The sequence below is a fragment of the Mobula birostris genome, chromosome 7 (assembly GCF_030028105.1).
Source record: "Mobula birostris isolate sMobBir1 chromosome 7, sMobBir1.hap1, whole genome shotgun sequence".
Classification (NCBI taxonomy): domain Eukaryota; kingdom Metazoa; phylum Chordata; class Chondrichthyes; order Myliobatiformes; family Myliobatidae; genus Mobula; species Mobula birostris.
In genome coordinates, this window is record NC_092376.1 from 4,745,578 (window position 1) to 4,762,176 (window position 16,599).

Consider the following 16,599-nt stretch of genomic DNA (forward strand, 5'->3'; position numbering starts at 1 on the left):
TTTGCTGATCCCCGGAAGCCGTATGTTCTACACACTGATGCCAGTCACGAGGGTCTTGGGGCTGTTCTGTACCAGGAACAGGGAAACGGATTGAGGCCAGTGGCGTTTGTCAGTCGGAGCTTGTCGCCATCTGAGAGAAACTATCCCACTCACAAGCTGGAGTTCTTGGCATTGAAATGGGCGGTGGTAGACAAGTTGAGTGACTACCTATACGGGGCCCAGTTTGAAGTGAGAACTGATAACAACCCCCTCACTTATATCCTGACTTCGGCGAAGCTGGACGCTACTGGGCACCGGTGGGTAGCAGCCTTGTCTGCCTATGAGTTCAGCCTGAAGTACCGCCCGGGGAGTCGGAACATCGATGCAGATGCCCTGTCTCGTCGGGCGCACGACGAGTCGGGCACGGCCGAGGAGTGGAAGAGTGTCCCTGCCCAGGGAGTAAAGGCCATGTGTCAAGTTGGGAGCGACGGGGAAGTAGGAGCACAGATGGGAACGGATCGGGCAGTAGATCAACTGGGGGCTGACGGTGACGCGCTGCCCACTGGTTACTGTAATGTGACTGCTCTGAGGAACCGGCAGCTGCCGGAGTTGAGTCACCAGGAAGTACAGGCGGCTCAGCGTGATGACCCAAGCCTTGGCACTATCTGGTACGCGGTTAGCCAGGGTGATATGGGGCAGGTGGAGAAGGCGAAACATGCCTCCGTTCCTCTACTACTGAAGGAGTGGCCCCGGTTGAAGCTGAAGAACCACGTCCTGTACCGAGTCACTTCGCCTCCGGACCACCCCCGGCGCTGGCAGCTGGTCATGCCCGAGAAGTATCGAAAGGCTGTGCTTCAGGCTCTACATGATGATTCCGGGCACTTAGGGGTAGAGAAGACCTATGGATTAGTCAAGGACCGGTTTTACTGGCCCCGGATGAGGGGGGAGGTGGAAGAATACTGTAAGACCTGTAGCCGTTGCGTCAGGAGGAAGACCTTGCCTGCGCAGGCGGCTCCGTTATCCCACTTGCAGAGTGCAGGACCCATGGACCTGGTGTGTATGGATTTCCTGTCTATTGAGCCGGACACCAGCAATACCGCGAATGTTTTGGTCCTCACGGATCACTACACTAGATATGCGCAGGCTTTTCCTACTAAGGATCAGAAAGCGACTACAGTGGCGAAGGTGTTATGGGAGAAGTACTTTGTTCATTATGGCCTTCCCCGGCGGATCCACAGTGATCAGGGACGGGACTTCGAGAGCAGGCTTATCCATGAATTGCTGGATATGCTTGGGGTTGAAAAGTCCAGAACCACCCCCTATCACCCTCAGGGTGATCCTCAGCCCGAGAGGTTTAACCGGACCCTGCTGGACATGCTCGGCACCTTGGAGATTGGACGGAAGAGTAAGTGGAGTCAGCACATCGCCCATTTGGTTCATTGTTACAATTGTACTCGCAATGATGCTACGGGGTACTCGCCCTACTATCTGATGTTCGGACGGGAAGCGAGGTTGCCCATTGATCTGTGTTTTGGGACTGAAGCGGGGGAAATACCTTCGAAGCCATGTCTGAAGTACGTGTCCGATATGAGGAGAGAGTTGAAAAGGGCGTACGAGTTGGCTGAGGCGGCAGCCACCAAGCAGAACCAGCGGAATAAAAGGAGGTATGATCAGAAGGTAAAGTTCGTCCAGCTATTGCCGGGAGACCGAGTCCTCATCCGGAATTTAGGACTACAGGGTAAGCACAAGTTGGCGGACCGTTGGGCAGCCACCCCATATGTGGTGGAGAGTCAGATGCCGAATCTCCCGGTTTACCGGGTGAGACCTGAGGGCGGGCAGGGGCCTGTCAAGGTACTCCATCGGAACCACCTGTTGCCTCTGGGTCGAGAGGTGAAGATGGACCTAGAGTCCGAATGGGAGTTTACTCCTAGTACGAGGACTCTGCGAGGGCGCGGGGCGCGGGAAGAGGCCGCTGCGAAGAAAACGGGGCCGGTCCCCACCTCGAGAAGGGATACGTCATCGGAAGATGATGATTCGGACGTGTGGTACCTGCTTCCGTTCGCTGATTCCCCGGTGCGGGGAGAAGAGACTCTTGGCCCTTCCATCACTGAGTCAGGGGGACCGAGGGAGGGTGTTGCAGAGCCGCCTGTATTACAGCCAGCATTGGGGGAGGAGAGGGTGGAGGCAGAACCCGAGCCAGAGGGCTCACCGGGGCAGAGGGATCCCGGTGAAGGGGAAGGTCCGACAGATCGGCTCGAGGGGTCACCTGGGGTGTCTGAACAGGGAGAGTCCACAGAGGAAGTCCTGAGGCCTCAGAGGAGTAGGCATCCCCCGGAAAGACTCACTTATATAGCGCCGGGAGAGCAGGGTGTAATCTCTACTGCCCTGCAAAGTTATGTCACTGCTTTATGCACCTGGGTTGGGTTTTGTGTTTTACAAGGAGTACTAGTGAATTCTGTTAACGTCATGAGGGCATGACTTTTTTTAGGTGGGGGGAGAGTGTACGGGGTCTTTCTTTTGTTACATTTAAAATGGCGATTTTTGTTATGTTAATCTGTGGAATGCGGCTTTGTTGTGTTTTAACGCTGCAGAGAGTTTGCGCTAGCAGTTTATTGTGGTTTAGAGGGTGATAAGAGGGTGCTATTAGCCAATGGGTGGTTATGTATCGTTTTGTTTTCGGATGCCATGCTGTATGATATGACTGTGGACTGAGTTTTGGCGGAGAGTCGGGAGGAGAGACGAGGAGGACGGCGGACGTGCGGAGAGGCTCCGGTCGATCACTTCGGGTGGTCCCGAGCCGTGGGTCGACGGAATTCGGGTGGTCGTCTGACGTCGAACTTGAGCTCCAACGGTAGCGCGCGAAGAACTTGGACTTTGAATAAGTGTTGGCGCCTTTTTTTTTCATTACTTTCCTCTCTGTATCACATGTATATTAATGCCCTAGAATTAGTAATATCTATAAAGTGTATGTGTTAAAATTTACTGGGTGTGCTGGCTGATGATTGATGTTTGTGATTGATTCGGGCGACGATTGACCCTGAGGGGACTGCTGAAGCAGGTGCTGGGCGGGATTTCCCCTAGACATACACGAGCCAAAATAACGGAACGTTACATTCGTATTAGGCACCATCAGGAAATGTGCATTTAAATGCAGCACAGTCAGCTTAAAGGACCTTTGGAGGAAGGAGTTTAATTTGAGCAGTTTTATTAATTGTATTCAGGGATACAGCGTGGAACAGGCCCTTCAAGCCTAATGAGCCGCACCACCCAGTAACTCACCTATTTAACACTTGCCTAATCACAGTGACCAGCTGGTATTACTAGCCTACTAACCCGTACGTCTTTGGACTGTGGGAGGAAACAGGAGCACCCAGAGGAAAACATCACTGTTCACGGGGAGAATGTACAAACTCCTCACTGGAATTGAACTCTGAACTCTGGGACGCACCGAACTGTAATAGCATCACGCTACCATGGCATTCCAATTCCGTGTGCGGTTCTGGGCAGGTCTGGAATTATGACTTTTAATTCCTGCCGTATTTGCTCCTTCTCACCCATTTCTCGTTATCCACACAGCGCGGCCAATGGGATGACCACCATGTCCCACGAGTACCTGAAGGCGAGCTACGTGTTGGATCTGGAGGCAGTCAAGGCAGGTGCCACCACCCTCCCTCACCTCAACAAAGCATTAGTGACGTCCTGCAAGAGGCTCAACAGGTAGGCTTTGTAGAATGGTTGGAGGAGCTATCCCTCCCTGACTGTAATGTCAGTTGATCGAGTGGACAGCCAGCACCTTGCTTCCTGGGTGGAAATGGCTACCACGAGAGGGCATAGTTTTAAGGTGATTGGAGGAAAGTACAGGGGGAATGTCAGAGGTCGGTTTTTTGCGTAGAGAGTGGTGGATGCGTCGAACGTGCTGGCCGGGTTAGTGGTAGAGGCAGATACATTAGGGACATTTAAGAGATTTATGAATAGATAACATGAATGAAAGAAAAATGGAATTTACAAGGATGATGCCGGGACTTGAGGACCTGAGTTGTAGGGAAAGGTTGAATAGGTTAGGGCTCTTATTTCCTAGAGTGTAGGAGAATGAGGGGACATTTGAAAGAGGTATACAAAATTGAGTATAGATAATGTAAATACATGCAGGCTTTTTCCATTGAGGTTGGGTGAGACTAGAACTAGAGATCATTGGTTAAGGGTGAAAGGTGAAATATTTAAAGGGAACATGAGAGGGGAAATTCTTCACTCAGAGGATGGTGCGAGTGTGGGACAAACTGCCAGCAGAAGGGGTGATTTCAACATCGATGAGAAATTTGGATAGGTACATGGATGGCAGGGGTATGGTGAACTATGATCCAGATGTGGGTCAATGGGGCTAGGTAGAGTTAACAGTTCAGCATGGATTAGATGGGGCAAAGAGCCTGTTTCTTTGCTGTAATGCTCCATGACTCTCATGTTGGGCCATGTGAGAGGGAAAGGTTAGATTGGTCTTGGAGTAGATTAAAGGTTCGGCTCAACATCATGGGTTAAAGGGCCAGTGTCCTATGCAGATTGTACTGAGACATGGGCAGTTCCAGGATAGATCCTCTGAAATGATAATGCCAAGGAATTTAATGTTACTGACCTCTCCCCCTCTGTTTCCGGAATGAGGACTGGCTCATGGACCTCCAGCGGCTTCTTCCTGTAATTGACAAGTTTTAAGCAGTTGTGTTTTGGGGCACTATCCCTTTGGCAGTAGTATGAAGGGTTGACCACAGCGGATCTGGGAAAAGGTGAAGGCTTATTTCTGCTGGGGAGCCAGATAATATCTCTTTGCTCGTTAGCATTGGTTAAGGAGCATTGCATGTAACTTAGAACAGTACAGCCCCTTCAGCCCACAATGTTGTGCTGATCCTTTAACCTGCTCTAAGATCAATCTAACCCTTCCCTCCCACACAGCCCTCCATTTTTCTTTCATGCATGTGCCTATCTAAGAGTCTGTTAAATGCCCCCAATGTATTTGCCCCTGTCACATTCCCAGCAGGGTGTTCCACTCCATGTGTGGATTAAAAAACACCTATGCCTGACATTTCTTCTCTCTCCTCCCTCCCCCCAAACTTTTCTCCAACCTCCTTAAAATTATACTCCCTCGTATTAGCCACTTCTGCCCTGGGAAAAAGTCCATTTCCTCTATGCCGCTTATCAACTTCTCCTCTTCCTTCCCTCATTTGCTCCTTCACAATTAAAGCACAGTACTATAATTGTGAAGGACAAATGATTTGAAATGTCACCAAAGACACTCGCAAATTTCCACAGATGTACCGCACAGAGCATTCTTACTGATTGCTTCACCATTTGATACGGATACTCCAATATGCAGGTTTGGAAAAGGCCTTAATTCAACCAGGTCCATTATGGGGACTAACCTCCCCACCTTCAGAGACGTCTGCAAATGGTGGTGCCTCAAAAAGGTGCCACCCATCATTACGGACACCAATCATCCAGGACCAAGGGTGGAGATATGTCTCTACCAAAGGAGGTGGAAGGCGCTCCTCCCCTCTGCTAGTTTGGGCAAGGGGTAGCACCTGCTTATCCCCAGATCAGGGTCACGTGAAGCCATGGGAGCAGGTGGTGGATGGTCGTATGAGCAGCTGGTGCATATCACAAGTCCTGGTTATGTGACCACTGACACCAGGCAGACAGTCACTGATGGGTATTGATAATGGTTGGGTCATCATACGTGTAAAGACATTAACCAGAAGAAGGCAATGCCAAGCCACTTCTGTAGGAAAAACTTGCCAAGAACAGTCATAGTCACGGAAAGAGCATGCTTGCCTACGTTATACACCATGACACATAATAGTCATAGTCATACTTTATTGATCCGGGGGGAAATTGATTTTTGTTACAGTTGCACCATAAATAATTACTAGTAATAACACCATAAATAGTTAGATAGTAATATGTAAATTATGCCTGGAAATAAGTCCAGGACCAACCTATTGGCTCAGGGTGTCTGACCCTCCAAGGGAGGAGTTGTAAAGTTTGATGGCCACAGGCAGGAATGACTTCCTATGATGCTCTGTGTTGCATCTCGGTGGAATGAGTCTCTGGCTGAATGTACTCCTGTGCCCACCCAGTACATTATGTAGTGGATGGGAGACATTGTCCAAGATGGCATGCAACTTGGACAGCATCCTCTTTTCAGACAGCACCGTCAGAGAGTCCAGTTCCATCCCCACAACATCACTGGCCTTACGAATGAGTTTGTTGATTCTCTTGGTGTCTGCTACCCTCAGCCTGCTGCCCTGGCACATAACAGCAAACATGATCGCACTGGCCACCACTGACGCTACATGATGCCCCCTTCCCATTTCAGCTATCAGAGGAGATGCAGGGGCGTGAAGTTTTAGGAACAGCTTCTTCCACTCACAGTTTGTGACAAATGTCAGTGATAATAAAGCTGATTCTGATTCTAAATGCAGTATCCTGTAGTCTGCCGTTGCCCCTTGCCTGGGCACACAAGCGAATGATTGCCACTCCTTTGAGGCACCGGCAAGTACCTGCAGGCACTCGGGATCTGCTATCCTTGCACAAGAGTTCCTGCAGATTCTGGAAGTCTTGAACAAAATGCTGGAGGACCACAGTCCTGATGAAGTATCTTGACCCGTATGTCACCCAGTACAACCCTGACATTCATTTTTTTGTGGACATTCACGGTAAGTAGAAAGAAACATAATAAAATCAAATGAAACACAAGATGGATAAGCAGTCATTGTACAAGAGACAGCAAGTTGTGCAAATATAAAAAGAAAAAAAAGGCAATAAATATCAAGAACATGAGGTGAAGAGTCTTTGAAAGTGGTCGTACTTTCCTGGAAAGGAAACTGTGTCAGGTTTTCCACTTTACCCTGGTGTTGTCTGCTTAAGCTGAGCAGGCCTGGTATGGAGAAAAGCAGCAGTGTTCCCGAGCTGAACCGCAGGCTGAGGAGAGGAAATGAATCATACGTTGTTGCAGCTGTGGACGGGCCAAGAGGAATCTGAGCACAGAGCCACACTTCTCTGAAACCAAAAGCTTTCTCCGTCTTCTGATTCTTGGCTTGGAGGGAGCAGCGCCGTATTCCCACCCTCTGTATCTAGCTTCCAGCATACCTGCAACACACACTGAAATTGCTGGTGAACGCAGCAGGCCAGGCAGCATCTCTAGGAAGAGGTACAGTCGACGTTTTGGGCCAAGACCCTTCGTCAGGACTTTGTACCTGTTCCTAGAGATGCTGCCTGGCCTGCTGCGTTCACCAACAACTTTGATGTGTGTTGCTTGAATTTCCAGCATCTGCAGAATTCTTCATGTTCCAGCATACCTGCATGAGGTTTCTTCACCTCCCTGTTGTGTGTTCAGAATGTGGCTAATGTATAACCTGGGTTCAGTTCTCCCTGTGACTGCCTGGGTGACGTGTGGGTTAGTCGATTAATTGATCACATTGGTGTACAGAGCAACACATTTTTAAAAAACTGCAAATATATTGTTTTAAAATAAAATAAATAAGTGGTTCAAAAAGAACAAAAATAGTGAGACAGTGCTCATGGGGTCATCGTCCATTCAGAAATCTGATGGCAAAGAGAAAGAAGCCGTTTCTGAAACATTGAGTGTCTTCTGACTCCCCAATGAGAAAGGAGCATGTCCTGGGTGATGAAGGTTGTCGGTGATGGAAACCACCTTCTTGAGGCATCACCTTTTGAATATGTCCTTGATGGTGGGGAAGATTGTGCCTGTGATGGAGCTGGCTGATTCTACAATCCATTGCAGCTTTTTGTGATGCTCCATACCAGGCAGTGATGCAAACATCAGTCCACACAATTCCTGCCTGTCGACCCAGCATTGCAGGAAGTACTTAATGGGCTGTAAAGTACTTGGCCAACCTGAAAGGGCCTACAAGATGCTTGATAGAAATACCTCCGTCTTTCTTAAATCCAGTAATGTAGCTCGAATGTGTTTATTATTAGAAGTTAGAGGATTGGGAAGCTTTTAAACCCGTAAGGAGAGAAAATATGAAATATTGTTGCGGTGTGCTACACACAGCGCTAGAATAGCGACACGTAGTCGGTGCGTTGTAGTTGCGAAGAAAGAGGTTTATTCAAACTTGGCGGCCTCCTTTAAAGCCTTCCCATTCCCACCCTCCCCGGGGGGACTGCTGTGGGGAATGCATATTCCTAGACCCTTCCCACGTGCGGGATTTTCCCCCTGCTGGTGAACATGGCCTGGCGCCCTTTTTGGGGCCGGCCCTCTGCCTGCGCGCGCTGTTGTGAGCCGGTTTGTGTGTGTCAGAAAGTGGGTTGCCACATAACCCCCCCGCCCCCCCCCCCCAGAACCGGCGATACCTCCCCCAATGTCCACAGTCTGGATCGGCCTCTGTTTGGGAGGTCTGCCTCTGCGCCGCGGTGCCTGAGCCCGGACCGGCTGCGCCAAGTCCACATGGGCCGGTTTGAGTCGGTCCACCTCTCTCCCGCCAGTGTCCAGCACGAACATGGACCCGTTGTTCCTGATCACCTTAAACGGCCCCTCGTAGGGCCGCTGTAGCAGTGCCCAGTGTCTGCCCCATTGTACAGAAAGAAACTTACAGTTCTGCAGGTCTTTGGGTACGCAGGTCGGGCTCTGTCCGTGCTGTGAAGTGGGTATGGGGGCCAGGTTACCGAGCCTCTCCCGTAGTCTGTCCAGGACTGCTGCGGGTTCCTCCTCTTGCCCCCTTGGGGCCGGTATGAACTCTCCTGGGACGACCAGGGGTGTGCTGTACACCAACTCGGCCGACGAGGTATGCAGATCCTCCTTGGGCGCCGTGCGGATTCCAAGCAGGACCCAGGGAAGTTCATCCACCCAGTTAGGCCCTTCCAGGCGGGCCATGAGAGCCGACTTCAGGTGACAGTGGAAATGCTCCACTAGTTTGTTCGACTGTGGGCGGTAGGCAGTTGTGTGGTGTAGCTGTGTTCCTAAAAGGCTGGCCATAGCTGACCACAATATGAAGGTAAGCTGGCTGATAATATAAGAGAGGATACCAATTGTTTTTTTCGGATTGAATTGAATTTATTTAAATCTTACATCCATCCCACAACGTGAGGGAGTAAAAATCTTTGAGTTATGATTCCATTGCAATGTACAGACATGTGAATTTATAAGTCTAATGGCTTGTAGAAAGAAGCTTTCCCGTAGCCTGTTGATCCTGGCTTTAATGCTGTGGTACCGTTTGCCAGACGGAAACAGCTGGAACAGTTTATGGTTGGGGTCACTGGTGTCCCTGATGATCTTCCAGGCCTTCTTTACACACCTGCTGCTGTAAATTCCCTCAGTGGAGGGAAGTTCACATCCACAGATGCGCTGGGCTGTCCGTACCTCTCTCTACAGTGCCCAGCGATCAAGGTTGGTGCAGCTCCTGTACCCGGTGGTGATACAGTCAATCAGGATGCTTTCAATGGTGCCCCTGTAGAAGGTCTTGAGGATTTGGGGGCTCATGCCAAACTTCTTCAGCTGCCTGAGGTGGAAAAGACACTGTTGTGTTTTTTTTTGCACACAAAGCCAGTGTGTACAGTTCAGGTGAGATCATCGGTGATGTGTATACCAAGGAGCTTGAAACTGCTCACCCTCTCAACTGCAGACCCATTGATGTTGATCAGGGTGAGCCTGTCTCCGTTCCTCCTGCAATCCACAATCAGCTCTTGTTTTTTCGTACATTGAGGGAGAGTTGGTTTTCTTGTCACCACTGTGTCAGGGTGTCAACCTCTCCTCTGTAGGCTGTCTCATCACTGTCAGAAATCAGGCCGATCAGTACAGTATAAAGAGTAAAAGAGAGCTGCGGGTGGATATCGGACCACTAGGAGATGAAGCTAGAGAAGTAGTAATGAGTGACAAATAATAATGAGCAGACAAACTGAATAACTATTTTGGATCAGTGTGGAAGACACCAGCAGTATGCCAGAAATTCAAGAGCGTCACATGAAAGTGTGTCTGTAGTTGCTATTACTAAGGAGAAGGTGCTCTGGAAACTGAAAGGTCTCAAGGTAAATAAGTCACTTGGATCAGATGGACTACACCCCAGGGAACTGAAGGAGGTGGCTGAAGAGACTATGGAGGCATTAGTAATGATCTTTCAAGAATCACTATTTTCTGGAATGGTTCTGGAGGATGAGAAAATTGCAAATGTCACTCCACTCTTTAAGGAGGAAGGCAAAAGAAAACAAATTATAGGCTCGTTAGCCTGAACTTAGTATTTGGGAAGATGTTAGAGTCTTTTATTAAGAATGAAGTCTCAAGATACTTGAAGGCATATGATAAAGTTAGCATGGTTTCCTGAGGAGAAATCTTGTTTGACAAATTTGTTGGGATTCTTTGAGCAAATAATAGGCAGGATAGACAGAGAGTCAGTGGAAGTGTTTTTTTGCATTTTGAGAAGGCCTTTGACAAGGTGCTGCACATGAGGCTGCTTAACATGGTAAGAGCCTGTGGTATATCAGGAAAGATACTGGCATAGATGGAAAATTGGCTGATTGGCAGGAGGTAATGATTGGGAATAAAGGTGCCTTTTCTGATTAACTGCTGGTGACTGGTGGTGTTCCGCAGGGGATGGTATTGGGACCCCTTCTTTTCACATTTTATGTCAATGATTTGAATGATGGAGTTAATGGCTTTGTGGACAATACAAAGACAGGTGGAAGGGCAAGAAGGGTTCAGAAAGCAGGGAGTCTGCAGGAGAACTTAAATTGGGAGAATGTATATTTAATATTTGTTTTTTTTCTATTTACACAGTTTGGTATTTTTGTACACTGGTTTCCCACCCTATTGGGTGTGGCCTTTCATTGATTCTATTATGGTTATTGAATTTACTGAGTATGCTCGCAAGAAAGCGAATCTCGGGGTTGCGTGTGATGGCGTGTATGTACTTGGATAATAAATTTACTTTGAACTTAGAGCCAAGAGGTGGCAGATGGAATACAGTGTGGGGAAGTGTATGGCCATGCACTCTGGTAGAAGGAATAAGGCAGAGACTATTTGGGGAGAAAATTCAAAAATAGAGGTGCAAAAGGACATTGGAATCCTTGTGCAGGATTCCTTGTGGGTTAACTTGCCAGTGAGTCAGTGGTGAGGAAGGCAAGTGCAATGTTAGCATTCATTTTGAGAGGACTAGAGTATAACAGCAAGGATGTAATGCTGAGGTGTTATAAGAGATTGATGAGGATTGTGAGCAGTTTTGGGCCCCCTATCTAACAAAAGATGTGCTGGCATTGGGAGGGTCTAGAAGAGATTCACAAGAATGATCTTCGGAATGAAAGGGTTAAGATATGAGGAGTGTATGATGGGTCTGGGCCTGTACTTGATGGAGTTTAGAAGAATGAGGATGGGATTTCATTATATAGCCTAGAATGGATGTGGGGAGGATGTTTCCTGTAGTGGAGGAGCCTAGGACCAGAGGGTGCAGCCTCAGAATAGAGGAACGTCCATTTACAACAGAGATGAGAAATTTCTTTAACCAGAGGGTAGAGAACTGTGGAATTCATTGCTACTGATGGCTGGGCAGGCCAAGACATTGAGTATATTTAAAGCAGAGGTTGATAGGATCTTGATTAGTCAGTGTGTCAAAGGTCACAGACAGAAGGCAGGAGAGTAGGATTGAGAGGGGTAATAAATCAGCCACGATGGAATGGCAGGGCAGACTCAATGCACTGAGTGGCCTTATTCTTTCTTATTTTTGATGTTGTTATAGTTTTATAATATGCCTTGCAAATTAGTGTGGATAACTTCACTTAGCTCAACACTGAACTGATTCTTGAACCTGTGGACTGACTCTGCAGCTCACGTTCTCGGTATTGTCCGTCTGTCTGTCTATCTATCTATCTAGTCATAGAGCACTACAGTAGGGAATGGGCCATTTGGTGCATACCAAGCTATTACTCTGCCTAGTCGCATCGACCTATCGACCTGCACCTGAACCATAGCCCTCCGTAGTACGTGGTGCCATCCATGTACCTATTCAAATTTCTCTCAATTGAACTTGCATTCACTACTTCTGCTGGCAGCTCATTCCACACTGTCACCACCCTCTAAGTGAAGTAGTTCCCTCTCAGGTTCCCCTTAAACATTTCACCTATCACCCTTAACCCATGACCTCTAGTTCTCACCCAACCTCAGTGGGGAAAAAGCCTGTTTGCATTTACTTATCTATACCTCTCATAATTCAATATATCTCCATCAAACCTCCCCTCATTCTCCTACAGTCTTGGGAATATAGTCCTAACCTATTCAACTTTTCCCTATAAGTCAGGTTGTCAGGTCCAGGCAGCTTCCGTGTAAATTTTCTCTGTACTCTCTCAATCTTACTGATAAATTTCCTGTACGTAGGTGACCAGTTCTGCACAGTATACTCCAAAATAGGTCTCACCAACTTGAACACAGCACCTCAACTCCTGTACTCAACACTTTATCTATTTTTTATCGTTGTACTACAGTATCTATCTATTATTTGCACAGTTTGTCTTTTGCACACTGGTTGTTTACAGTGTCTGGAGTTTTTCATTGATTCTATTGTATTTTTTTGTCTAAGTGTAAATGCCCACAAGTAAACAATGTTGTCTATGGTGACATCTACGTACTTTGATAAATTTATTTTGAACTTCTGGCTCGTACAAGTAGTTGTTGGAGCTCTCGGTTGTTGACTCAAGATTTCTTTATCCTTGCAGTGAAGTTGATAAGGTCCTGGCTGGCCTGGAAATACTCTCGAAGATATTCGACCAACAGAGCTCACCACTGCTAACCCGACTGATACAGCAGGTAGTGACGACTATTGTTAGATGCCCCTCCTTCTCCTATGGTCCACTTTCCCCTCCTATCAGATATCCTCCTCTCCAGCCCGTTACCCACCTAGCTTCACCTATCACCAAGCTCTTCCTCCTTCCTTTCCAGTCCTGATGAAGGGTCTCGTCCTGAAACGTCAACTGTTTGTTCCCGTCCGTAGATACTGTCCAATCTGCTGCGTTCCTCCAGTATTTTGTGTGTGTTACTCTGGATTTCCAGCATCTGCAGAATTTCTTGTGCTGATTGTTTTGATGTTTGTGTTGTGTTTGTTGTGGCTGTGATGCCTTTTCTGAGCGATGAGCGTGACTGATGTGTCTAGCGGTATGCCCGCCACCTGCACACCCCACTGCCCTTGCATTCTAGTTCCTAAACTATCAGCACCTCAATTTTAGAAATCTTCTCAAATCTTTCCCTCCTAGACAGCTGGACATATTCAAGTCATAGGGTCATCCAGCATGGAAAACAGGCCCTTTGGCCCAGCTCAGATGTGTTCATGTAATGAATCAGTCCTTCTGTTATCCATTTTCGAGGGTCTCCAGCCAGAGGGTGGTCACTGTATGGAATTCATTGCCACATTCAGCTGTGGAGCCCAAGTCATTAAGTATATTTAAAGCAGAGGGTGATAAGTTCTTGACCTGTAAGGGCATCAAAGGTTATGGAGAGAAGGCAAGAGATTGATGTTGAGAGAGATAATTAATGAGCGAAAATCAATTGGCAGAGTAAATACGATGGGCTGGATGGCCTAATTCTGCTCCTATGTCTTATGGTCTTAATGCCAACTAAGATGCCCCATCAAAGCTCGGCAAATTTACCTGTGTTTGTCTTCTCAATCCATGTACCTGCGCAACTGTCCTTTTAAACATTGTTATTGTATCTGCCTGTACCATCCTCTGACTGGAGAAGGCAGGAGAATGGGGTTGAGAGGGAAAATAAATCAGCCCTGATGGAATGGTGGAGCAGACTCGACGGGCTGAATGGCTCCTTTGTCTTATGGTCTTTGGTTTCTGACACCTCTTTGCACATGCATTTTACCTTTTGTGTGTAAAAATAAGTTTCTCCCCCAAGTTCCAATTAAACCCTTTCCCTTTAACCTTAATCCATTTCTTCTAGTTGTAATTAAAGATGCAGCTAGTCCTAGTTTTGTGCGTTTAGCTCATATACCCCCCGAGCCCCACCCTGCCATCTGCCTATCCAAGTGCTTTTCAAGCAATATTGTTGAACCTGCTTCAACCACTTCCTCTGGCAGTTGGTTTTCATAAACCAACCACCCTCTGCGTGGAAAGGTTTCCCCTCAGTTCCCTTTTAGTTGCTTACCCTCTCACCCTAAACTTGCGCCTTCTAATTTTGGTCTCTCTTATCCAGGGGAAAAGACTGTTACCGGCCACTCTGTGTATGCCTCTCATAGTTTTAAACATTTCTATGGTCAGCTCTCATTCTCCAACATCCAGAGGCCTAAGCTGGCCAACCTTTCCCTGTAACTCAGGCCCTTTGTTCTGCAACACCCTCGTACATCTTTTCTGAACTCTTCCCCATTCAGTCACGTCGTTCCTAAATCAGGGTGACCAAAACTGTACAAGTGGTGTATGCAGGTTTGATTGCTTTCATCCAAGAGAGACTTAGATTGGTACATGGATGGGAGGGCTATGGTCTGGGTGCGGGGTCAAAGAGACTAGTCAGGATAACAGTTCAGCATAGACTAGATGGGCCGAAGGGCCTGTTTCTGTGCTGTAGTGCTCTATGACTGAACAGGAAAGATATGTGTTTAAGCGTGTTATCAAATACTTCTGGTGTGTTGCAGGAAATTTATTAATATTTTACTGGATGTGAATGAAGCACTAAGTTTTATCTTGATGTTAGTCTGGTTGTATGCAGCTGGTTAAAGAGAAGCCTCCCCTGATCTATTCAACAGCAGCAGTGACGTGCCTTGGACAACACCCTTCATGGCAAAATGCTCCAAGAAGGTTCACAGTCAGACAAAGCAATGCTCCTTCCCCACCACCCCCCACCTTTTTATTCTGGCTTCTTCCCTCTTCTTTCCAGTCCTGATGAAGGGTCTTTCCCTGAAACGTGCACTGTTTATTCCCCTCCATAGATGCTGCCTGTCCTGTTGTGCACCTCCAGCATTTTGTGATTCATCGAGCAGCTTCACTCCATCCCCCACAAAAGGCAAGACTTTCCGGTGGCCGCCCATCTCAGTTCCACTTCTCATTCAAATTCTGACATGCTGGTCCATGGCCGCCTCTACTGCCACGATGAGGTTATTCTCAGATTGGAGGTGCAACACCTCAAATTCCAACCTCATGGCATGAACATCGATTTCTCCAACGTAAAAATAAACCCCCACCCCCCATCCCTTTTACTTTCCCATTTCTGGTTCCCCTCTCACCCCTCTCCTCCTCAGCTGTCCGTCCTTTTCCTCCGGTTCCCCTCATTCTATTCCTTTCTTTACTTTCTTCTCCTATAGGATTCGTCCTTCAGCTCCTTTACCTTTCCACCTATCGTCTCCCAGCTTCTTACTTCATACCCATCTCCCACCCACCTAGCTTCCTCCTCACCTGGTCTCACTTAGTACCTATCAGTCCCAATGAAGGGTCTCGGTCCGAAACGACAATTATTTACTCTTTTCTATAGAGGCTGCCTGACCTGCTGAGTTCCTTCAGCATTTTGTGTGTGTCATCTTTCACCTGCCAGCTTCCCCTCCTCCCACATTCTTATTCTGACTTCTTTCCCATTCCTTTCCAGTCTCGATGAAGATCTCGGCCCAGATTCCCCTCCGTCAATGCTATGCTGCTCCAGCATTTTGTGTGTGTTACTCTGGATTTCCAGCATCTGCAGAATCTCTTTTGTTTATGACTTACTGATATAGTTTGATGATAGGTGAGATGACCCAGGATTAGGTAGGTTTGAAGGAATGCCTTTTGAGGAGTTGCAGCTGTTAAGGACCAGTATTCCAAAGCTGAAGATGAATGTTTGAGTACCAATGCAGATATAGTGAAAATCCCGAATGAGGATTAGGGCTGAAGTGGAGTAACCATAAAACTTTTATAGGATTCTAATTTCTCTCCAAGCAGAACCTGCTTGAACTGATTAAGTAATGGGTGACTCGTTTCTTTTCTTGCAGGCCAGTAGTCAGGGTGGAGATCAGCAACTGGAAAACCTGGTCATGAAACTCTCAGTCCTGAAGGACCTGCTGTCTTCCATGGAGAGGAAGGTGAGTGCCGATGTTTAATCAATGTTTCATCACGAAGATCACAACTATTCACATGTCATTCTCTCGCTCCTGCCCCCTCTCTCCCCGCCCCTCTCCCCTCTCCTCACCCCCACACTGATCCCGCCACCACTCTCCCCCCACGCCCCCTCTGCTGTGCTTTCTTCCTTCTCCCCTCCAGCCCCTCAATTTTCTATATGCGTTGCACACTCCACAGGCCGTTTGAGATGATTATTCACTCAGTCTCTTCCCATTCATCGGTACAAAAGTGATTTGTATTTCTCCATTTGATCAGTCACAGAGAACGCTACCATTAACATGAACCTTCCTGTAGCAGCATTACTCAGGTTTGAGCGAGAGAATTAAGATTATCGTTAGAATTTTATTCCTTACATCCATCTCACAACATGAGGGAGTAAAAATCTTTGTTGCGTCTCCATCGCTATGTACAAGCGATAAGGAAGGGAAATATGTGAGGATATTGCCCAAACACTAAGATTGTATACATAATTGCTTTGCCTAATGTACGTACAGTCAGATACACAATCAGATCAGTGTGTATTGATCAGTCGGATGGCCTGGTGATAGAAGC

General features: G+C 47.6%; 1 protein-coding gene across 1 annotated transcript in view; it reads left to right on the top strand.

Annotated features, from left to right (window-relative positions):
• The window catches only part of inppl1a (inositol polyphosphate phosphatase-like 1a), a 270,287-nt gene that overhangs the window by 126,941 nt on the left and 126,747 nt on the right, over positions 1–16,599 (top strand). Inside the window, exons 5-7 of the mRNA XM_072262518.1 lie at positions 3,556–3,696; positions 12,685–12,775; positions 15,921–16,010. Coding sequence (XP_072118619.1) covers positions 3,556–3,696; positions 12,685–12,775; positions 15,921–16,010 — 322 coding nt within the window. The remainder of the gene's footprint in view (positions 1–3,555; positions 3,697–12,684; positions 12,776–15,920; positions 16,011–16,599) is intronic.